The sequence below is a fragment of the Scyliorhinus canicula genome, chromosome 2, assembly GCF_902713615.1.
Source record: "Scyliorhinus canicula chromosome 2, sScyCan1.1, whole genome shotgun sequence".
Taxonomy (NCBI): domain Eukaryota; kingdom Metazoa; phylum Chordata; class Chondrichthyes; order Carcharhiniformes; family Scyliorhinidae; genus Scyliorhinus; species Scyliorhinus canicula.
Window position 1 is genome coordinate 228032659 of NC_052147.1, and position 25544 is coordinate 228058202.

General features: G+C 45.0%; 1 protein-coding gene across 4 annotated transcripts in view; it reads right to left on the reverse strand.

Moving 5' to 3' along the window:
* slc38a11 (solute carrier family 38 member 11) overlaps positions 1-25544 on the reverse strand; it is a 258711-nt gene that overhangs the window by 83456 nt on the left and 149711 nt on the right. For 3 of the 4 annotated variants that reach the window (XM_038789718.1, XM_038789717.1, XM_038789715.1), the window contains exons 3-5: positions 19440-19514; positions 19176-19310; positions 12370-12435 (exon numbers count right to left, since the gene is read on the reverse strand). In XM_038789718.1, the coding sequence (XP_038645646.1) occupies positions 12370-12435; positions 19176-19310; positions 19440-19500 (262 nt within the window). In that variant the 5' untranslated portion in view covers positions 19501-19514. The remainder of the gene's footprint in view (positions 1-12369; positions 12436-19175; positions 19311-19439; positions 19515-25544) is intronic. The other variant, XM_038789716.1, reaches the window with a different exon arrangement.

The window sequence follows — 25544 nt, forward strand, 5'->3', positions numbered from 1 at the left end:
TAACACTTCTCATCGTACAGTTGCATCTCTACTTTGCCAGCAGGGAAGGTTTCAGATGCAATGCCACTCCATAACTCACCCACAATCTCAGTTTTGTGCTTCATCATTTCTTTGGCACCCCTGTTCAGACAAGGCTGAAAATTGTATTTGTTGTGTTTCTGTTTGCAACCTTTGGAAATATTGAAACAATTTTTGTTTCCATCCCCGACCACTACTCTTTCAGTGGTTATATTGTTTAAATGTTGACTGCAGCCCAATGTTGATCATTCTTTAAAATTCTCACTCTCTTTCCTGGAAAGTTATGAGATTCAATCTGGGGAATCTCGCAAGGTTCCAAAATTGCCCCATTATTTCTAACCTTATTCTGCAAACCAATTATCTGGGAAGTGCATCCTAGCTGTGGCCATTTTTAATGGGACTCTTCACAATGAAGTCAGCATGCAATTGTTAAAGTGGTGAAATGGCACCCCCTACATGATAGAAAAGGCAGCACTACCAATTTGTTACTTTCACATGGCTCAGAATATAAGGTACACATATTGCTTTCGGCTAGGGGAGTAAACTATTCCAAACAGTCAAAACAAATTGAACCTTAAATTATGTTGGGATTCCACTGATTTCCCACTGTAATTCTGGTGAAACATTTGCAGGGTCCCTTTGCGAATCATTGGCTGCTTATGCCATTTCCATACGGATTTTAATGCAAGTCTTAGCAGGGTTTTTTAAAAAACAAGTTCATGGTCTTTGTATGCAATTTTAGCAATAAACATAAGCAGATCTTTACCAAGTGACAATTTATTCCTGACTCAGTCTGCAATATGCAAATCTGATTCAAAACTATTTTCATATCCTAGATGTATTACTGTAAAGAGAGTAACAAGTCCCGCACTGACTGGGAAGGTTGGACCTATACTCAGTGGAATTCAAAAGAGTGAGGGGTGACCTTATTGAATAGAAGATTCTGAGGAAAATTGACAGGCTAGATGTTGAAAGGATATTTCCCATTGTGTGGGAATCGAGAACGAATTGGCACAGCTTCAAAATAAGGGGTTTTCCATTTAGGAAAAAGATCAGGAGGAATCACAGTCTACTCAAGCCTGTTAGTCGCTTACTGTAGGGAGCATTTGAGGCTGGTTCACTGAATTCAGGCTGAGTTAGATAGACAATTGATCTACAACGGAGTCAAGTGTTTATGGGGGTGGGGGTTGTGGGGAACCAGCGGCGTGCAGAGGGCGGGGGCGACGGTGCGTTGGCCCCGGGCATCCATTGGATGAGGGCATCAGCAGATCTTCTTCAAGACTCCCCTTCCTCCCGTTCGCTTCTACCCGCAGCGTGTGGGGAGGGAAGCGTTCAGTACGCCGGGAAGAGATCCTTTGGCTCTCTCTCTGCCTGTGTTCTGTGTGAAGGCGATCCACACAAGATTGAATGTTTTGCTGTGGGCTGAGAGAGATGGAAGAATGAATTGCAGTTGGAGCAATGCTTTTGTGTATGTGTATGTATGTCTGTGTGTGGATGATGGTAAGTTCTCCTCACATCACATCATTCACGAGTTGTGATTCTTTTTAAACTGTGCTAATTGTTGCCTGACAGCCTAGAATTCTGCTGCTCGACTCCCAGTGACTCCAGAGAAGCCAATCCCACTGTGAGCAGATAGGTGACATAAACCACTGACAGGGTGAAATCACACCGAATCATCCATTGAGCCCGAATTTCTCTTAGAAATATAACATATCCACCTGATTCCATCTCGCCCTTCAGAATTCCGATCGGAATTGCCAGGAAAAAGAGCATGTTTATTGGATGTTTCGGTTAATTTGTGATAATCGAACAGAAAAATCAATTATGTTCTGATTATAGCAAAAGTATTCTGCATTCTACTTGGTTCATATCTTCATTAATTAGCATCTCCTATCAAACTAATGGAGAGAGATGGTGGGGCTGTTTAATTTTGTCCAATTGCTCTACAGCATAATTTACTTTTTGCACATTATAAAGTAGGACTTTTAATAGGAAAATAATCCAAGGCTGTTGCAGTGGCATGCTCTGTCAGTTATTTATCACCACAATGTCATCACAAGCCAATGTTCAGGATGGCTCCCTCTGCATTTAGCACATCAAAATGGATTGTTTGATACGATTAATTATTTACAGCATTTAAGTCGGCCTAGCAACAGGAAATGTGGAAATATTAAAAGAGCATTTGAATATGTTTGATGATCATATTCAAAAGCACCCCCCCCCAGGCCCGCAAGTTTCTCCTTCCTGGAGTTTCCAGCCGGAGATGTCTTTGAGTTTGTCCACACCAGGACCGTGAAGCCACAGCCACAGCCACAGGTCATGTATCCCTCCCCAATTATTTTGCTCCCAATATACAATCAACGTGAAACAAATAATGGGTGACGGTCACAGGATGGCAGAAGACTGACATCCACTAATGAAAAATAAAAGTTGCACTCGGTACTTGTTGGAATTGTTTGGCATGTCGCTGCTTGTTCCCGGCCTTTCAATTTCCATTTGCAAGTCATGAAGAGCTAGACGGGGAAGAGTTTGTAATCCACCATCCCTCCATTTAATTTCCTGTCAGCCTAATCAGGTTGCTTTCACCCACAGCTGCCTTGGTGGTTTGCTTTGCAATGTTTCTGGAAGAGTGGGGAGGGAGGAGATTAATCACTGCAAACAAATATCTTCACTTTCATCACTGGTTTTCTTCTATACAGACAGAGAGAAAAGGGGGCCGGGCTTCGAGCATTTTATTGCTTCTTAATATGGGGTTAGGTTTTAATAAAAGTTAAACGGTCTCTGACCAAATTGATTTTGTGCAGTTATCCATGTCACAAGGAAACACGTTTGCCGGTGTAACTGCCTGAAGGATTTTGCTGTCCCTTGGCCCCAGTGAGAGCGTTGTGAAATGCATTCAAAAGTGTGGCATCGGAGGAACTATAATGACACAATGCAAGACTGACCTTGCTTTAAGACGAGTGCTATTGCCATGCGCATAAAGTGGGGGGGGGGGGGGGGGGGGGGGTTGGTGCTACTTGAGTCTTTGGGGCATACAGCCCCGGGCATCACCAGACCTCTGCACGCCACTGTGGGGAACCGTGATCAGATCATCTATGATCTTATTGAATACTGCAGCAGACTCAGGAAGGCAAATAGCCTACTTCTGCACTCATTTTTATGTTCTCATTGAGCTAACAAGTCCCACGTTTAATGTCCAGTATGGCTGAGCAGCAGGAATGCTACAATGAGCAAAGGAGGGAATAAGAAAAAAAAAATGCCTGCTGAAAATTGTACAAGAAACAGGATTAGACTCAGTTGCAGTAAAATATGCAAACATTTACCATCTTGACTGTGAAACCATTCCCCACTATTTCAGTTGTCTTTGAAAAGGAGATCCAAAGGCTTACAACCGTCTGAGAGAAGAAATTCTTCCTCATCTCAGTCGTAAATTGACACTCCTTTATTCTGAGACGATGCCCTCTGGTCCTCGGCTCTCCCGTGAGGGGAAACATCCTCTCAGCATTTACACTGACAAGCCCCTGAATAATCCTCCATCTTTCAGTGAGATCACCTCTCATTCTTCGAAATTCCAATGAGTAGAGTCCGAAGCTGCTTAACCTTTGCTCATAAAGCAATGCATACTGGGGATCTTCCCAGAGAACCTTCTCTGAATCGCCTCCAATGAAATAATGGCTGGAATTCTTCGGCTGTTCGCTGGCAGCGGGGTTCTTTGGTCCCACCAGCAGCGTACCCCCTGCCTTGGGTTTCCTAACGACATGTGGTGACTTCAATGGGAATTCCCATCGACAGCGGCGGGAACATAGGAATCTGCCGCCAGCGAACGGCGCGTCGACTTCCACCACCAAGGAACACAAGGCTGGGAGGCCGGAGATTCCCACCCAATATCTTTCCTTAAATAAGGGGGCCAAAACTATTCAGAGTACTCCAGTTGTAGTCTCACCAGTACCTTGTACCCTTGCAGCAAGACTTCCTTGCACTTCTACTCCAATCCCTTTCAAATAAGGGCCAGCATTCCATGAGCCTTCCCGATTACCTGCTGCACCAGTGTACTAGCTCTCGGGGTTTCGTTTAGATTTAAGGGGCTGGATTCTCCAGCAGCGTTTTACCGGCAGCCCGGGGGTTTTCAGACAGCATGGGGCTGCCCCACAATGGGATGCCCCAATGACCAGCCAGCGTAACGGAGCAGCCCGCCAGCAGGGTGAAACAGAAATGTGGTGCAGCGAGGCAGAGTCCAGCCCAAGACCTTTGTTTCAGATTTAACTATATCACTTTCAAACTAAATATAAAATTTCATCATATTATGATCACTCTTCCCCAGAGGTTCCTTCATGACATGATCAGTAATTAGCCCATGATTATTAATTAGCTCATTGCACAATATGAAGTGTAAAATTCTCGAGTTGATTCCTAAATTTACTATTCTAAGAAAGCGACTTGCATGCATTCCAGGAATTCAACTTCCACATAGAATACACAGTGCAGAAGGAGGCCATTTGGCCCATCGAGTTGGCACCGACCCACTTAAGCCCTCACTTCCACCCAATCCCCGTAACCCAATAATCCCATCTAACCTTTTTTTGGTCATTAAGGGCAATTTATCATAGCCAATCCACCTAACCTGCACGTCTTTGGACTGTGGGAGGAAACCGGAGCACCCGGAGGAAACCCATGCAGACACGGGGAGAAAGTGCAGACTCCGCACAGACAGTGACCCAGTGGGGAATCGAACCTGAGACCCTGGTGCTGTGAAGCCACAGTGCTATCCATTTGTGCTACCATGCTGCCCTCGCGTGAGTATTTTTCAGGGTTACCAAACCTATATATATTGAAGTCCTCCATGATTATCATTTATATATACAATTCAAATTCCCTTATTTATACTGTTCCCTACATTACCACTACTGTTTTATGCCCTATAAACAACTCCTACCAATGTTTACTGCCCCCTGCTGTTTCTTAGCCCCACGCACAAAGATTCTACATCTTCATTATGCAATCTGTGACAGTGTCTTTTACTGATCTCATCCTTTATTAACAGTGCCATCCTACTTGTTTTTTGGCTATCCTTCTTCAATGTCAAAATCCTTTGCATATTCAGTTCCAGCCCACGTCATCCTGCAGCCACTTGTCTGTGATGGCAATTAGATCATATATGATTATTTCTATTTGTGCTATTGATTCATCTCCCTTTTTCCTCATTTTTTGTGCATTCAGATAGAATGCCTATAATTCTGTCTTTTTATTATTTATGCCACCCTTGCCATATATGCTGGTCCACTCTTAGATTTGTACTCTCTGTCCCTTCCTGCCACACTTAGATAATTAAACTTCTTTAATTTATCACATCTTCCCTCACTTGATCCCTCCCTCCACCCTGCACCACTATTTAGTTTCAAACCTTCTTTACACTAGGATTGCCAACTCAAGCTGGACAAGTTCTCGGATGTGTTGCTCGAATGACATCATGGAAAGCTGGCAGTGTGGCACAAGTGGGTTCTAAGGAGGTGCAAGAGAGGTAACCCCACTGAAGCCTCTAGCAAACTTACCAGACAAATTCTCACCAATTGTCATAATAGTTTTATTTTTTTAAAACAATCAGCGAGACTAAATCCACCTCTACACTTTTACCTTTTCAAGATTTAGAATTAGCAGAAAAACAGGCAACAATGTTCATGAGCACAGGAGTGCTCCCATCATTACGCCTTGCAAGTTACAGTACTTCAGGTGCAGATCCAGATATGTCCAATACATTATTGTGACCACAGGTGTATACTTGCTGCTCTCATCACTACTTCTTGTAGAGTTGCATCTTGTTTGGTAGTTTGCTTGGTTTGAGCAAGGCGTTTGTCTGTCAGATTTACTGTCCCGACTGGGTGGACAGCTTCCAGATCATGTCTAGCTGCTGCCTCATTTTGAATCTAGAAGATGTCACATTCTGCTCTCACGTCCTCAACTTTCTTCACAGGAAGTGCACTTTGTGACAACACATCTACAATGAACATCTGTTTCCCTTGCTTGTATAACCAGATAATATCTTTATAACCAAAGTACCATTCTTTACAGCCACTTTGGAGAAGATAGTAGCGGTTCACAAAAAATGTTTTGAAAGGGCTGGTGGTCATAACCTTGTCCCTCCCAAGAAGGTATTGAAGAGAAAGCTCACAGGCAAAAACAATAGCCAGGCACACTTTCACAATCTGTGTTTAGTGTTGTTCAATTTACATTAATTCCCTGGATGTAAATACGACTGGTTGTCCTTGTTGTATCAGAGTTACTCCCAGATCCATCTCGCTGATATCACACTACAAGGTAGCTTCATCATTGACAGCTTATGATTCAGCACTGGCATTGTCTTTACTTGTTGTTTGATTTTAGTGAACGCAGTTTCTTATCTGTTCCCTAATACCACTGCACCTCCTTGGCAGTGACCTTGCATAATAATTCGCACTCTGCTGACAAATTAGTCAAAAACTTTGCTAAATAGTTCATAATTCATTGTACTGCTTTTCTGTCTGTTGGATGCTACATCACTGCTACAACTCTCATCTCATCAGGATTTTGGCGAATGGTTCATCGACTTTTGATTTTTAACTTTTGGTGAATGATTTAATTGCCAAAATATTTTTTCTATTGAACCATTCCTGTGAATGTATGACCTATGTATTTGACATCGGACAACTTCAGCAGCATTTGTTTTCTTGTTCAGCTTCAGGTTCATCTGGGGAGCTCCCTCCTGTAGTCAAATTAGATTCAGATCATGGTACTCTATGGTTTTTTCCATTGTATCTCCACATCCATAGATTAGTAGATCATCCACTATGGCTTCCACTGAAGCAAGATCACTGACTATCTCATGTTGTCTGTGTTGATACTCTTCTACACCTGTGGAAATGCCAAAAGGCATGCATACCATCTGTATCTCCCGAATGGTGTCCAGAATGTTGTTAGAAAACTATTGCTTTCATCCAGATTCACTCACCATCCTGCTCAACTAGGGTAGTCAATATCTTTGCCTTGCAAGTTGCAGCAAAATTCCTTCAATGGGCAGTGAGATCGCTTCAGCCCTTTATTTAGTTCCTTTGGGCCCAAGCATACTCCCAGTTTTCTAGGTTGTCTGACTGTGATGGTATTGTTGAGTCAGTCTGTGGGAGTTGTCACTTTTTTGATTGCTCCCCTTTATTCCAGCTCCTCTATCTTGTCTTATAAACTTGACTTCAGGGCAGCTGGAACACATCTCGACAGATGCTGATTTGGTCTTACATTCTCACCTATTTCGAGGTGATACTCTGCTGTTAGACATCCCAACACTGTGAACACACCTTTGTACTCCTCTCGGGTCTGCTTTGGCGTCAATGGATTTGTGTGCTGTGATATATTGTGAATCGCTGTTGGCATGTTCAGGGTTACCAGTCCAAGCATTAGACTTGATTCAACTTAAATTCATGGCCATTCCATGATCTGAAACTCCAAATATTCCTTATTGCCATTGCCCAGTATGAGTATCATATCATCATTTAGCTTCAACCTTACTTTCAAGGGCTTTATTTTCGGATCGCCATGTTGAGCTATTTTGCACAGGCATGATGCACCAATGTCTGATATTTCTTATTCACTTGACGTGCTACTTTTAGGTTTATCATTGTCGCAGTTACAAACTATTTTACTCCTGTAGACTCGATGCAACTGTTGTGTATTGTTATTCATCAGTCAGGTTTGCCAATATCTCTCTACTGGCCATTGATATCAGCAGCTTCTTTCTCGTCAAATCCTTTTATTCTTGCAGTTAAAACACTGCTTTCCGCATTTTGGACAATTATTTTCCTGTGTGCGATGTCTTCTACAGTGTTTGCATCCTGCTCTTTGACTGTGATTGCTCAGTTCATTTGCCTGGGTATCTCTCAGTATAAATGCTCTAGCTGATGTTTCGCAACATATGCATTTCAACACGTCGATTGCCTCCTTTCACTTCAGTTTCTCATCTTTCAATAGATTTGCTCACGCCAAGCAGTCTCTCACGCCTAAAACCAATCTATCTTTAATCAGATCATCTTTTAGCTTTGGGCAATAACTGCTGGCCTAACCAGCAACACCCACATCCCGTAAATGAATAAAAAAAAGCGTGTGTTTGTTTTTATTTTCTCCTTTTTTCAGCAGCTGTCTTTTTTCAGATTCATACTTTCCTGTGTGCTTTTCTGTGCTGTGTCTCACTTGCAACATTTGGCTGTTTTGCTCTGTTATTTTTGGCAACTTATTCACAGATTTGAACCACCTGTGTTCCTGGGTTCTCAGTCTCTTTTCTGTTCCTTTTCCAGGTTTCAAGTCTTTTTTTCTTCACTCTCTGCCAACATTGTTTCCTGTATTAGGGCAGCAATCTTCTTTAGTGTGTACTCAGTGGAACAGGTAATATTGAGGAAGGAGGGCTGCAGAAGGCCTTGCACCAGCTAGATGAGTGGGCAAAGATTTGGCAGATGGAATCCAATGTGGAAAAGTGTGAGGTTATGCACTTTGGAAGGAGGAATTTAGGCATAGACTATTTTCCAAATGGGAAAAAGCTTAGGAAATCAAAAGCACAAAGTGACTTCGGAGTCCTAGTTCAGGATTCTCAAGATTAATGTGCAGGTTCATTCGGCAGTAAGGAAAGCAAATGCAATGTTAGTATTCATGTTGAGAGGGCTAGAATACAAGAGCTGGGATGTACTTCTGAGGCTGTATAAGGCTCCGGTCAGACCCCATTTGGAGAATTGTGAGCAGTTTTGGGCCCTGTATCTAACGAAGGATGTGTTGGCCTTGGAAAGGGTCCAGAGGAGGTTCACAAGAATGATCCCTTAAATGAAGAGCCTGTCATATTAGGAATGGTTGAAGACTCTAGGTCTGTACTCGGAGTTTAGAAGGAAGAGGGGGGTTCTTACTGAAACTTACAGGATACTGAGAGGCCTGGATAGAGTGGACGTGAAGAGAATTATTCCACTAGTAGGAAAAACTATAATCCGAGAGCACAGTCTCAGACTGAAGGGACGATCCTTTAAAACTGAGATGAGGAGGAATTTCTTCAGCCGGAGGGTAGTGCATCTGTGGAATGTTTTGCCGTAGAAGGCTGTGGAGGCCAAATCACTGAGTGTCTTTAAGACAGAGATAGATAGGTTCTTGATTAATAAGGGGATCAGGGGTTATGGGGAGAAGGCAGGAGAATGGGGATGAAAAACATTTCAGCCATGATTGAATAGCGGAGCAGACTCGATGGGCTGAATGGCCTAATTCTGCTCGTTTGCTGCTGGATTCTCCATCGGCAGATCCTCCGCTTTGCCGGCAGTGAACTCAGGCCCGCGGATTTTCCGATGGGGTGGGGGTGCCAACAATGGTAAACCCCATTGGCCGGTGCCGAGCCAGAGGATCCCGCTGCCACCTAGGGCGTGCCTAACCAGAAAACACGTGCGGTGATACGGAGAATCCCGTCCACCGTGTTATGGGACATTTATTAAACTGGTCTGAGGACATTTGTTTCCAGAGACAGCCTTATGGCATAGTCATGTGACAACAGAAAGCCAGAAATGTCAATCAAACGTGTTACATTTCAAAATCCAAACATACATAGTTGCTCTTCCACTATCTGGGGGCCCAAGATACAGACCTAATAGTGTGGCTGTCCCTTTTTTATTTCTGATCTCAATCCATGTGGCCTCATTTGATGTTTCATTTGGTATATTATCCCTCCTTACAGCTGTAATTGATTATTTCATACATCCCCTTCTAACCTGCCTGAAAACCCTATATCCGGGGATGTTGGGCAGCCATTTTCCCCCTCTTTAGGCCAAATTTCTGTTATTGTGAAGATATCAGGTTGCCATGTGTCAACCTAGGCCCTCAGCTCATTGGCTTCATTTGCTATACTCCTTGCATTTACAAATATACTTTTTAACATTGCCAAATTCCTGTACACATGTTAACCTGTGCTGATTCTGTCTTTCAGGGTCACTCATGAATCTTCCACCTCCTGTTCCCTACTACTGAAACCTAGGTCCTCCTTAGGTCTCCACCTCTCTGCGCATCTAATATTCCCTCCCCCCCCCCACCCGCCCCGCAACTGCACTAACAAATATCCCTGTGAAGATGTGCATCCCAGTCCTGTTCAGAACATGGAATCATAGAATCCCTACAGTGCAGAAGGAGGCCATTTGGCCCATCGGGTCTGCAGCGATTTACTCTGCCCTACACCCGTAACCCCATAACCTAACCTGCACATCTCTGGTCATGAAGGGGAAATTTGTCATGGTCAATCCACCTAACCTGCAGATCTTTGGGCTGTGGGAGGAAACCGGACCACCCAGAGGAAATACATACAGACACAGGGGGAATGTTCAAATGCCACGCAGTCACCCGAGGCTGGAATTGAACCTGGGTCCCTGGTGCTGTGAGGCAGTAGTGCTAACCACTATGCCACTGTGCCACCCTGATACAGACTGTCTGGCTTATACATGTCCCACCTTCTCCAGAACCAGTCGCAACGCGTCCGAAATCTGATGTCCTTCCACCTGCGCCATATTTTCCACCCATATGTTCAATCGTTTCATTTTCCTATTTCTATGTTCACTAGCACATGGTATTCCTGACATGACTGCTGTAGACGCTCTGCTTTTCAATCTCCTTCCTACTCCCTGAAATGTGCTTTTCACACCTCATACCCTATACGACCTAAGTCATTGGTACCAATGTGGACCACAACATCAGGCTCATCAACCTGCCCCAGAAGAATGTCCTGCAGCTGCTTCATGACACTATTGATCCTGACACCACGTAAGCAACATGCTATCCTGCTGTCATGTCTACGACCATAGAAACACCTTTCTGTTCCTCTAATGAATCCTCTACCATGACTGTTCTTTCTTCCTTCTTTCTCCCCTCCTGTACAGCAGAGCTGTCTGTGGTGCCACACACTTGGCTCTGACTGCACCCCTCCAAGGAACCAACATCCTCACCAGCATTTAAAATGGAAAACCGATTGGGGAGTGACACCCCAGGGGACTCCTGCACTACCTGTCTTGTTCTATAGGTGATTATCCATTCACGTTCTGCCTCGAGGCTCCGTTTCTATTAGGTACTGCTGTCTGTCTCTGGGTCCTCGTCCCTCTCTCTCTTTTAGATGCTGTTGCCTCTCTCGGTCCCCCACCCTCCCACTCTTTTAGATGTGATGTGGAGGTACCGTTGTTGGACTTGGGTGGACACAGTAAGAAGTCTTACAACACCTGGTTAAATCCCATCAGCTTTATTTGGAATCACTAGCTTTTGGAGCGCAGCTCCTTCCTCAGGTGAGTGTCAGATGCTGTTACTCATTATTTTTGAATTAAATTTTGTGTTGCACACACTGACAAGATCAGCATTGAAGAATCATTTGCACACTTTCTGTTCATTTCTAAACAGTAAACAAATAGCTTTCATAATTGAACTATGGCTGTCAGTAATATTTACACTTGTCCCACTCTAAAATGTATTGATGGCAAAGCACATTAAAAAATGTTTTACAGTACCCAATTCACCTTTTCCAATTAAGGGGCAATTTAGCGTGACCAATCCCCCTACCCTACACATCTTTGGGTTGTGGGGGTGAAACCCACGCAAACACGGGTAGAATGTGCAAACTCCACACGGACAGTAACCCTGAGCTGGGATCGAACCTGGGGCCTTGGCGCCATGAAGCAGCAGTGCTAACCACTGCACCACCGTGCTGCCCAACAAAGCAGATTTTAATTATACATACACAAACATACATTCTGAGTGCATTTACTTAAAATACAGCCGCACATTTTAAAACAGAAAATTATTTTTGTGTTTACATTTAAGATAATCTTGATTTTATGATAAAATGAATCATTTGTTACCGTCCCAAAAAAGGATCTGCCATGGTGGTGGAAGGGCAGGTAAAAGAAAAGGGGTCTGAGCAGAGGCTACTTATTTACCTACAGGATGTAAGCACCCTGCATGCTGTCATGTACCTACCAATAGCTGGTTTCTAAGCAACACTGGTAACAGAGCTCAGTTTAGATTGCCTGTCTCTGTTTCTCTGACAGTACACATGATGAGAATGAGGAAAACAAGATGAAAAATATCCAATATATTTAACATTATTCAAAGTCTGTTTTGTTCATGAGAAAGCAGTTATGAACTTATTTATTGTTTGGGAAGAATGAAGGTGCCACCAGTTTCATCACAATGACTTCAGCACAACACTAGAAGTGCAAGTGTTCAATTTTATTTTTATCCAGTTCATCCCTGAAGACGTCGCTTCAGAATGAACCTGGTTCTTATGCTCAACGTTACTGTACCCCATGAAGCAACCAGGAAACAATCACTTACCTCCAGGAATTCTTTGGAACACCTTTGTTAATGTATCTCCCGATATTATGTTGCAGCTTACCATGGCTGAAAATTAAATGTGGCATTTTACAAAATGAATTAGTATTCATATAAGAACCTCAGCACAGAACAAGACCTATGTTGGCACATTTGAAAAATTAATTAATAAAAAGCAACTCCCTTTTGAATTCTCACTTAAACATCTTTGTACACTATCCATATTATCCACTACTTTTCTCTATTTTGTACCTGTAAACAACGTCAAATGCTTGTTTAGGAGTGGGTCAAGTCCAAATGTAATGCCAAACTAAATTAAAGCTACCCCAAAAATCTAACTTGGAATCAATTTGAGAGGCTGAGAGTAAAAGAGACTGATTCAACAGAGTTGGCTAAATACCTAGCAAAGAATATGATAGCATAGTAGCAAATACATTGGGATCGATATTTCCAGGACATTGAGATTGAACAGATGAACCACTATGGTCTTTTCTAATGATGTGCCGTTCTATATTTCTTAGGTTTAGACATGTATGCTGGTGATTTTCACCAACATTATTATTTACAGATAGTGACAGGAACATCTTTGACTTACTTGCGGATTTTGTGCTAGATATTCAACGGCGTTTCCATCAGCAAATTCCCCACCACCAATATCCTGGAGAGCACCATTAACCAGGAAGTAAACTGGTCCTATTACATAAATACTGTGGCTGGGTGTTCTACAATGAGTGACTCATCTTGTTGTCGTGTTGTTCACCCTGGGGTAACACGGATTGCACACGATGGAATTAACTGATCAAGTATACACCAAACGTAGGCGTTGGTTCAATATGAGATTTATTGAACTCTAGCAACAGAACACACAGCTGCCTGTGGGTTGACTCTCTACTACCCTAAGTAAACTAAAGCTAACTATCTAGACCAGGCCAGCTCTGATCCACGTGTTGGAGGTGTTGAATGATTTTTACACCCCGAATGTCACGATAGCTATCGCCAGTGGAAAGAGACCGAGTGCTGATGCCTCGTGTATTTTATAGGTGGAAGCCCCCCCTCTGGTGTCCTGTCTTGTGATTGATCGTGTTCTGTTCTGTATATTGATTGGCTCACCTGGGTGTCTATCACTGCCTGCTTTTACCTCATGATGTGCATGGGTGCATATTATGACACTTGTGACCTTCCCAAGCCTTTCCACCATCTGCATGGCACAAGCCACAAGTGTGGTAGAATATTTTCCACTTGTATGGATGATTGAAGCTCTAACAACAGTCAAGAAGCTCAACATCATCCAAGTCAAATCAGCTTGCCTGATCGGCACCCTATCTATTACCTTAAACATTCACTTCATCCACCACCAGCACATGGTGGCTGCTAGTGTGTACCGTCTGCAAGATGGAGTGCAACAACTCACCAAGAATTCTTCAACTACACCTTTTCCACCGAGAGGAACAAGGGCAGCAGGGACACAGAAGCATTCGCTACCCAGTGAGTAAATTTAAGGAGGAGTTAGACAGATTTTTAATTGGATATGGGTTGACGGGTTATGGAGAATAGGCAGGACAGTGTAGTTGAGAAGAGGATGGGATCAGCCATGATCACATTGAAGGTGTTTAGGCTCGGGTGGCTGAATTGCCTACTCCTGCTCTTAGGTCATGTGTTCTAGGGAGGAGATTCTCTGGCTGACTTTGCCATCCAGCTCTTGGTCTGTAGCATTGTAGGTAACAGATGAAGAACATTTCAGCCATGGCAGAAGGGCGGAGCAGACGCAATAGGCCAAATGGCCTAATTCTGCTCCTACATCTTAAGAACTTAACATCTGTTCCAAGTTCCCTTCCAAGTCACTAATCCCAAATTGATTTGGGACCATATAGTCATTCCTTTAACATCGTTGGAACTCCCTACCTAAGCACTGGGAGAATACGTTCAGTACATGGGCTGCAGTGGTTTCTGAAGGCAGCGCACCACCACCTACTAAAGGACAATTAGGGATGGGTAATAAATGCTGGCCGTGCCCATATAATAACAGAAATGATATTAATAAAGGTTTTATAAGTGACAATCATAACCAGCATCTGTCCGATATTATATTGCTTCTGAAGTAGTTTGGTAACAGGTTGGGATGTAGAAGACAGAAGGTAAGAATAAAGGGGATGTTCTAAAGTCTTCAGGATGAGAAAAGTAGCCTTCCCCAGGGATTAGTGTGGGGGCTTCATTCTTTATATTAATGATTTAGATGAAGTAATGGAGAGGGGCATATTTACGTTTGTTGATAAGACAAAGCTAAAAAACTCAGTACATCAGGCGCGATCCTCCGGCCACGCTGCGCCCGAAAAGCAGCTCGCCGTAGCACAGCGTGGCCGCTGAAAACCGGGATACCGTGCTTCCGGGAACCCGGATTGCAACACCTTGCGAGATTCAACGCAATCTTGCAAAACATTTGAAGCGAAATCCCGGCCACAATGGGCAGGATCAGTTTTTGGCAAATCTGCACATGAGAGTGAGGCAGTAAGACTTACTCTACTTTGCAGATTCGCGAGGTACCTGAGGCTTTGGCATTCAATCCCTTTGCCTCGGGTTCCTCAGGCAAGCGCCGGCTGCGGGGCTGGTCGCTGAACAACAGGGGTGTTACCCTTTGCGGTTGTGGGGGTGAGGGGGGTGCGGGTTGGGAGGGGTGAAGGTGCTGATGCGCGGGGGGGGTGTGAGGGGGGTGTGGGGGGAGGGGGGGTTGTCCACACATGTGACACGGGAATACACAACTTGACAGGGTCTCACTTGCTCGCCTGCCGCCGACCTCCGCCTCGGTGATCTCCCTTTCCTCCGGGCCGCCAACCACATCCAGTGCCCTGTGCTCGGACACAGTGAGGGGCTGCAGGTCTGTTGGTCCCCCTTCGTTCTTCCCCCTCTCCCAGCGGTTGTGTGCGGCCATCTACTGGGGTGGGGGGGGGGGGGCGGGGGAGGGAGGAAATGCAGACATGCAGTTAGACGATCCAACGCATGCAGCCTTTGGGGTTGGGTAGATGGTGGCCTCAGTGGCCAGGGCACCCGCCCATGGTGGCTGGCATGGGTGCTGGCATGTGGGGCAGCAAGGGGGTTCGGCTATCCTTGGGGAGGGAGGTGCCGGGTTACGGTCAGCACGGTAGCACAGTGGTTAGCACAATTGCTTCACAGCTCCAGACTCCCAGGTTCAATTCCCGGCTTGGATCACTGTTTGTGCGGAGACTACACATTCTCCCCATGTCTGCATGGGTTTCCTCCGGGTGTTCCGGCTTCCTCCCACAGTCCAAAGATATGCAGGTTAGGTGGATTGGCCATGCTAAATTGCCCCTAGTGTCCAATTAACGGTAGTGGGGTTATGGGGATAGGGTGGAGGTGTGGGAGCAGGGTTGAGGTATGGGCTTGGAGAGGGTGCTCTTTCCAAGGGCCAGTGCAAACACGATTGGCAGAATTGCCTCCTTCTGCACTGTAAATTCTACGATTAAAAAAATTCTATGATTTGGAGCGGGGTTCGTGCTGCCTACTCACCCTGGCTGCCCTGAGGAGGTCATGGAGTTTCTTCCTGCACTGGATGCCAATCCGGATGGCATTGCCCACGGCGCTGACTGTCTCTGCCACCTCCGTACCTGCATGGCAAATAGCGGCGCTTGGCGGTCTTCCTCCTGGGCTGGGGTACAGGGTACTCTCCTCCATGGCGTCCAGGAGGGTGTCCAGCTCAGTGTCCCTGAACCATAGCGCTGCTCTCCTTCCAGCCATCTTGTTGGCCGGGACGATGTGTGTAGGGGGAAGGACCATTTAAATGCGGCTGCGGCGAGTGAGCCTCATGTACGCCAATCAGGGACCCGGTGAATCCGGCGCCGTTTTTTAAAACATGTATTTTATTACAAACATGTATCAAAACAGGTTACAGTGAATAAACGCCCGAGGAAACATACTTCCCAGCAATCAACTATATGGTCTGTATAGATTTTGCCCGTTTTTCTTCCTCCCTCCTCCCCACCCCACAACGAACAACACCTCAAACAAGGTCAGAAACATCCACCACCTTTCCTCAAACCCCCCTGAAAAGCCCCTTAACTCATCATTTATCTTCTCTAACCGCAGGAAGCCGTACAGGTCATCCAACCATACCACTATCACCGGTGGCGATGCCAACCGGTACTCCAGCACAATTTGCCGCCATGCAATCAGAGAGGCGAAGGTGACAACATCGGCCTTCCTCCTCTCCAGGAGCTCCATCATCTCTGAAACCCCAAATGTCGCTACCAAAGGATCCGGGTCCACCTCCTCCTCCACTATCCTGGCTAAGACTGCAAATACTCCCGCCCAGAATCTTCCCAATCTCTCGCAACCCCAAAACATGTGCGCGTGATTCGCTGGCCCCCGCCCACACCTCTCACACTCATCTGCTACCCTCTGAAAGAACCCACTCGTTCTTGCCCAAGTCATATGCGCCCTGTGCACCGCTTTAAACTGTATCAGGCTCATCCTTGCACAAGAGGAGGTCCAGTTTACCCTTCGCAGTGCCTCACTCCTTACTCCCCAATTGATCTCCTCTCCCAACTCCGCTTCCCATTTCTCCTTGATCTTCACCGCCTGCATGCCTCCCTGCTCCCTAACCAGTTGTATATACCCCCAATTCTTCCCTCCCCTTCCACATCCGGAAGCAGCAGTCGCTCCAGCAGGGTATATCCCAGCAACCTAGGGAACACCCTCCAGACTTTTTTGCGCAAAGTCCCTAACCTGCAGATACCCGAACTCACTCCTCCTCGGCAGCTCTACCATCTCTCTTAGCTCCTCCAGACTGGTGAACACTTCACCAATACAGATCCCTCACTTGACCAGCCCCACTTCCCTCCACCTCCCGTATACATTATCCATCATCCCACCCCGGCTCAAAGCCATGATTTTCACACAATCGCGTTAGCACCGACATCCTTTACACCCAAAATGCCTCCTCAGCTGATTCCATATCTTCACCATGGACTGCACCGCTGGGCTCCCTGAATACCTACTTGGAGCCATTGGCAATGCTGCCATCACTATAGCCCTCAAACTAGACCGCTTACAAGATTCCTCTTCCATCCTAACCCACTCTACCCCTTCTCCTTCCCACCACTGCCGCACCTTGTCCATATTCGCTGCCCAATAATAGTGAAGCAAGTTTGGTGAGGCCAACTCCCCCCTGCTGCCTCTGTAGCAGGGTCTTCCCCACCCTTGGCACCTTCCCCGCCCATACAAAGTCAGAAATGATCGTGTCCACTTTCTGAAAAAAGGCCTTTAGTATAAAGATCGGGAGAGCTTGAAAGATAAACAAGACCCTCGGCAGAATATTCATTTTCACCACTTGGACCCTCACCGCCAATGTTAAGTGCAGTGTTTCCCACCTCTTAAGATTCTCCCTGGGCTCCTCCACCAGCTTCGTTAAGTTCCAGTTATGGAGCCCTGTCCATTCCCTCGCTACCTGAATCCCAAAATACCTTAACCTATCCCTTGCTACCGTAAATGGCATCCCCCCTAAATTAGCCCGTTTCCCCACCTCATTCACCGGGAAATCCTTGCTTTTCCCTACATTCAGCTTGTACCCTGAGAACCCTCCAAAGCTCCCCAGCAGGCCCATAATCCTTCCCATACTCTCCAACGGATTCAAAACATACAGCAAGAGGTCATCGGAATAGACTAGAGCAACACCCGATGCTCCCTCTGTCCCCTCATAATCCCCCGCTGCCCTACCGACCCCCTAATGGCTCTATGGCCAGCACAAAAAGCAGCAGTGACAGTGGGCACCCCTGCCTCATACTCCTATGTAAGTCAAAGCTTCATAAGCTCATATTATTTGTCCTCACCCTCACCCTTGGTGCCACATACAGCAACCGCACCGTGCCATAATTCTCGGCCTAAACCCAAACCTTTCCAAAACCTCGAACAAGTACCGCCACTCTACCCGATCAAATGCTTTCTCTGCGTCCATAGACACCACCACCTCCGGTATCAGAGCCCCTGACCGATCCATCACCACTTTAAACAGCCGTCTTATATTACACGCGAGCTACCGGCGCCGTTTTACATGGAGCCGGTTGTGTTCCACGTGGCAATGGTGCTGGCCCATTTAGAGTTGCTGAATTTTGTGCAATTTTTCCTGTCGTTAGACACCACTGTTCCCACGCCGGCATCAGCACTTAGTATCAAAATCAGAGAATCCAGACCCATATCAATGCTATATTTCTGAAAGAATATTCCGCATAGCCCCTCTACTCCTAAACTTTTCAAATACATCTTTAATGTTGCCCTTTTTTGAATATTTATCCACTCCCCTTTTAAAAAGGTCTGGTTGAGAACATTGGGCTAAGACAGCTGGCGTGTAATGCAGAACAATGCAGGGCGGGTTCAATTCCTGTTCCAGCCTCCCCAAACAGGCGCCGGAATGTGGCGACTAGGGGCTTTTCACAGTAACTTCATTGAAGCCTACCTGTGACAATAAGCGATTATTATTAAAAGCTTCCAGGATTGCTTCAGGTACAACACTGCACAGTCTAAATTTTGTTACTTATCAAAGTATTTTTTCCTCAGTTACTTTCTCAAAAGTTCTCCGAATTTTGAACACCTCTGTTTAAACTCTCAACTTTCTTTGCTGCATGACTCAATATTTTATAATTAATGCAATGCAATCAATACTTTGATTTACAGCCATTTTTGTTGAGAACATTATTTATTTAATATTCCGCGCTCGACAGTCTTCGGAAATATATACAAGGTTATCTTTACTGCCTTTGAAAGGAATTTAGTGGTTAATGATGTAGAAATTAAATTCTTACCAATGAAAGGATACAGAAACTGCAGGAATGAAAGGATCACATAACCTGCCATACCAAAAGCTCTGTTCATCAGAGATTGATAAGTGTTTGTTCCAGACAGGTTCCCTCCTTTAATCAACAGTATAACAGAATAATCTATGAATAGAATGAAACATTCATCATCTATTTAAAATATTTGTCACATTCAACTGTAATAGTTATCATTTCTACATGGAATTTTAAAAAATATTAATACAGTGGCTAAGAATATAATATGTAGATTACCTGTTATATACGCAACCAGAAAAAGGAGCAATGTTCCTAAAGGGAAACCAGCTTGCCTCATTGAGTAAGGTAGTCCTGACAACATATGCAAAATGTAGTGAGTTAATTTTGCATAAGGAAATGAATGCGTCTAAGAACTGTTACTGAAACTAAAAATTATGTTTTAGTCTACATTTAAAAATAGCAAATAAAGTACTGACCATAATTATAAATAGCAAATTAAGTACTGACCATAATTATAAATAGCAAATTAAGTACTGACCATAATTCGTCTCACTGTGAACAATCTTTTCTTCTATTCTAAAATCCATTTTCCCTTGTTGCTGATCACCCACTGTAACTGGACTGAACATGTAAAATAGACTTTCTCAGGAGAGTCATGGAATCACTACAGTGCAGAAGGAGGCTATTCGGCCCATCGAGTCTGCACCGACTCTGACCTAGGGTCAGGCCTCCACCCTATCCCCTTAACCCAGTAAGCCCACCTAACCTCTAGCCTTTGGATACTGAGGGTCAATTGATCATGGCCAATCCACATAACCTGCACATCTTTGGACTCATCAATCTGTATTACTCCTAATGTAATTTACACTCATGTTATTCTATGGAAAAATATTATTGTACAAACCAGTATTTTAGGTTTAGGACTGACCTTTTTTCTGTCTGGGACATCAGGTGTAAACATTAGAATAAATGACTATCATGTCAGAAATTGAATCACATGACATGCTGATGGTATCATCTACACTATTCATGTCACCCAATTTACAAAGAAAATACTCATCTAATATGCCCTTAACTATGATAAAGTTATATTATATATGTAATATAGATGCAAAAACAATATTGTAGAATCTATGGGGAACATTTTATTGATCAATGCATTTCCTAACTGAATAGTGAAAAAAATATATACTCCTTAAAATCTTTATTGATTCTTTCTTAAAAATAATTCTAAATCTCCAAGGTTTCAACGCTTAATGCAGTGAGTAATTGAAAAAGCTGAAGGTTTTGACCCACATTGTCTCCCATAACAAATACCCCAATCTTTACTGAATTGGTTCTCAACTGGATCGGAGGTTGGGACAATCATCCTCAGTACCCTCAGATGGGAACACCACCGCCTGCGAGTTGTACCATCCCGATATCACCTTTCTTTCACAGTCGCTAGGTCAAAGTCCTGGAACTCCCATCCGAACAGCACCATGAGCTTTCCTACACCACATGGACTGCAGGGGTTCAAGAAGTCAGCTCACCACCACCTTCTCAAGAGCAATTAGGGATGGGCAACAAATGCATGCCTAGCCAGCAACACCTGCACCCCACGGGCATATTTTAAAAATAAAGGTTAGAAAGGGTAGAATTGGTTCCTGATTTATATTTAGCATTACATGCTGGAAAGCTGAGGAGTGCAATTTCACTTTCATGGTCTGATTTCAAGCTGAATGAAAATAAGGCGGAATTTGTTAAGTGTGTCTGATTCACCCTGCCAGATCACCAATTAAATGGTGAACACACAAATCTACCCCATGTATCTGGATGTCGAGAGAGAGAATATTGTGTGCAGTTTTGGTCTCCTTAGCTGAGAAAGGATGTTCTTGCTATGGAGGGAGTGCAGCGAAGGATGACCAGACTGATTCCTGGGAGGGTAAGAATGGGCGTATGAGGAGAGTTTGAGTCAAAGAACAAAGAAAAGTACAGCTCAGGAACAGGTCCTTTGGCCCTCCAAGCCTGCGCCGACCATGGTGCCCATCTAACCTAAAACCTTCTACACTTCCGAGATCCGTATCCCTCTAATCTCATCCTATTTGTGTATTTGTCAAGACGCCCCTTAAACACCACTGACGTACCTGCTTCCACGACCTCTTCCAGCAGCGAGTTCCAGCCACCCACTACCCTCTGTATAAAAAGCTTCTCTCACACACCTCCTCTAAACTTTGTTACTCGCACCTTAAACCTGTGTCCCCTAGTAATTGACTCTTCCACCCTGGGAAAAGCTTCTGACTATCATTCTGCCCACGCCCCTCATAATTTTGTAGACATCTATCAGGCCGTCCTTCAACCTCTGTTGTTTCAATGAGAACAGCCCAAATTTATCCAACCTCTCCTCATAGCTAATGCTCTCCATACCATGCAACATCCTGGTAAATATTTTCTAAGTACCCTCTCCACATCCGTCTGGCAACCAGAATTGAACACTATATTCCAAGTGCGGTCCAACTGAGGTTCTATAAAGCTGCAGCATGACTTGCCAATTTTTATACTCAGTGCCCAGACGATGAAGGCAAGCATGCCGTATACCTTCTTGACTACCTTCTCCACCTGCGTTGCCTCTTTCAGTGACCTGTGACCTGTAGACACAGATCCCTCTGCCTGTCAATACTCTTAAGGGTTCTGCTATTTACTGTATATTTATCACCTGTTTTAGACCTTCAAAATGCATTCCCTCATGTTTGTCCGGATAAAACTACATCTGCCATCTCTCAGCCCAAGTCTCCAACCGATCTATATCCTGCTATATCCTCTGACAGTCCACATCCACATTAATTCCACGAACCTTTGTCACCCACAAACTTACGAATCAGACCAGTTACATTTTCCATCCAAACTGGAGGGGACCGCCAGACCCGCCCTGCACTGTGGCAGAGCGGAGGGCCCTGAATGTGACCAATGCCCCGAGGAAAGGGATGCCGCTGGGTGGAGGTCGGCCGCAGCAAAGGAAGTGAGATCCCGCTGAGTTGCGGTTTCCCGTGACATGTATGTCAACCCCCTCCCAGCACCACCCCCACACCACCCTCGCCCACACACTCACACCCACACTATCCTCTCCACCCCCCCCCCCCCCCCCCCCCCCACCACCATCCGCTCCACCTCCCCACAGCACTCGCACCCTCTCCCCACACCACCCACACCATCCTCCCACACTGCCCTCACCTCCCCCGGTCTAATCATGCGTCTTGTCTTGTGTCTTGCAGGACCTGCTAGAGATAGGGCGGTCGATCCGGTGTCGCCCGGCCCCAGCAAGTGCCACAGCCAGAGCTGTGCAATGATGAGGAGAGCAGCTCGGATGGCAGCCCTTGACCCGAGACTCAGTACACCCCGGAGCTCGATCCGATGTGGACACAAATTTCCCAACACCCAAAACCCTCTATCATTCCAGAGACACACATCTCGCTTGGGCACTTTAGTGAAGAGGCCCCTGGGACACACTTGGGTGCTCACCACAGCTGCTCCAGTACATTAGGTGGAGGTAGGACCTCCCTAGGGAGCAGATTGGCGGTGTGCATTCTGACCCCAAGAACTAGCTTCTGTCCAGACGGGTTTCGGGCTTCTGGAAAGGACAGTCCCATCGATTGTGGAGATGCAGTTGCAGAGCCAGGGACTACATGAGGGGTTGTCGGTGAGCATCCAGTAGCTGTAGGAGGCATCCAACCATGTGCAGGAGCAGGAAGTTGTGCCAACCATGCGTGCCCCCCAGGCCAACACTGCATGGGTGGCGTCCACAGTGGAAGCATTGGGGGCGAACCTTTAGGCTATGGATCAGCATGTCCAAGCCTGGGGTATTTTGTGCAGACACTGGACGAATCCCAGGACAAGGTTGCCTCCTCACAGGCAGCCATGTGGTAGAGACACCTGGTAATTGCAGCGGCGCTTCTGAACATCGCCCAGTCACATAAGACCATGGTAGGGCAGCACTGTGGCCTAGTGGTTAGCACTACCGCCTCACGGCGCTGAGGTCCCAGGTTCGATCCCGGCTCTGGGTCACTGTCCGTGAGGAGTTTGCACATTCTCCCCGTGTCTGCGTGGGTTTCACCCCCACAACCCAAAAATGTGCAGAGTAGGTGGACTGGCCACGCTAAAATTGCCCCTTAATTGGAAAAAATAATTGGGTAATCTAAATTTAAAAAAAACATAAGACCATGGCTGGGAACATCGGCCCAGTTGTTGGCCGACAGGGCGCAGACACAGGGGTAGGTGGCCAAGTCGCAGAGGGAGATGGCATAGTCACTGGCTGATGTGACACAGACCCAGATGGTGGTGACATAAAAGAATGCAAATATGCTTCAGAAATGCTTCACCTCTTAACGTACAAATGTGGCTGATGGAAGGGCTTGCATAAGCATCAGGATAAAGAGATAATAGGCACACATGCATGCATACACACAATGTTTAGTATTAATATAGTTAACGGGCCTTAACGTTGACAACTTTAGGGCTGTGGGAGGTTATTGTTTAAATAATTGTAAGTTGTTAATCAAAGGGCAAGGATGAACAAAGGAAAATATAGATAACTGGCTGGTCTATAAATTAGCTCTATGTCAATAGAAAAACTATTAAAATGTAATAAAGGGTAACATTGTGAATCATATATTTGTGTGGTTAAATCAGCAATGATTTACAAAGGAAATGCAGAACAGGTCTTCAAGTTTCTTTGAAGAGATGAGATGGTTAACATTTTGGCTGAGGTCATTCAATTCTAATATTTCCAACATCTTATTCTAATTTGAGATATTAAAAATTTTGTAAAGACACATAATACTTGACTAATTTAGTTAAAGTAACTGAAGAATTTACCGAGAGATCCTTAAATTCCAGTGGTTTGGGAAAGGCTTTCACTGGGGTGAGGGAGGGGAAAGGGGGTGAATAGGATCCACCTGATTTCCAATCTGTGCAAGGAGCACCCAAAATTCTTGGAATGGGAGGAAAAAGCCACATCTCCCTGTAAAAGTCTCCCCTCCTCTATGTCAAGGAGATGATAGATCTGAGGTAGTTTCAAAACTAACTTGGTAAATGATGATGTTCTTTGTTCACAACAGCCCAATCAAAGAACATTACATGGTACCTTTGGAGTGGATGTCGAAAAAGAACAGTTAGGGAAAGTTAAATAAGTCAACCAGACACAAGAGAACAAGCGGAGACTCAAAAATAAATCATCTGTTCAACGAAACGCTACCAGGATCATCGAAGCGAGATGGAAGCATTGAAGACTCCCAGCCAACTGCTCACGACTGGTAATGTAGATGCGAACCGACGTGCTTTCAAGCGACAGTTCACTTTTTCTGTGCATCTCTTGGTCTCCAAGAAACTTCAAACAAGAGAAAAATAGTGTTCCTAAGGACAGTAGCCAGTCCCCAAGCAATTGATCTGTATAATACTTTTCAGTTTGCTTTGGAGGAAGATAAGAAGAGCTACTCAAACATAATCGAGCAATTCGCTAACTATTGCCATCCGGAAAAAAATAAACCTTCAAGCGTTAGATATTCAGGATGCAACTGCAGAAATCGGGCGAAACCGTTGACTGTTTTGTCATGGATATACATCTCAAATGCAATCCTTCAATTTTGCAGGCCTCTATGATTCATTGATGAAAGACCAAATTGTATACGGTCTGCAATGTGATAAATTACGTGAGCGATTGCTGAGGGAAAATGATTTTAAACTAGCAGAAGCCATAAACATCTGCAAGGCCAGTGAGCTAGCACAAAAGCAGATCACGGAGATCCAGACCGTAGAAAGTCGGAGCAAAATCAGAAACGTGGCCCCGGGCAGCCATTTAAAAAAAACTTTGGAGCACGCCATTTTGTGCTGGAGGTGCAGCAGAATGCATGGTCCAAATAAATGTCTGCATTAGGCAAAACCTGTGCCAGAGGTGCAAGAAAGAAACATTTTGCCCAGCAATGCCTGTCGATTGCAAGAACGCAGCAACCGAAGAGTATTAATGTGATAAGCACGGCTAAAAAAATGAATGATTCATCATTTATGCAAAGTGCAGCCCTGAACAGGCAAGCTGAGATTAATGATGAACCAACTGGCCCTGAAGATTCTGTCTTTGTGAACATAATTAATGAAATTGCTGGATGACAAAAGCACTAAAAATTCAGAGGGTGAAAACAGCGGATGAGTGGACCACAGCACTCAAAATAAACAAGACCATTGTAAATCTTCAGTTAGATAGCGGGGCTCGCACAAACATACTTATAGTTCAATCATCGTGAATATCATTATTGGCTGCAGATACCTGCGAGCAGTTACAACTAGTGAAGCGTGTCTACAGCGTGGTGTAACAACCACACTGTGCCACCATTGAGCAAATAATAGAGATTT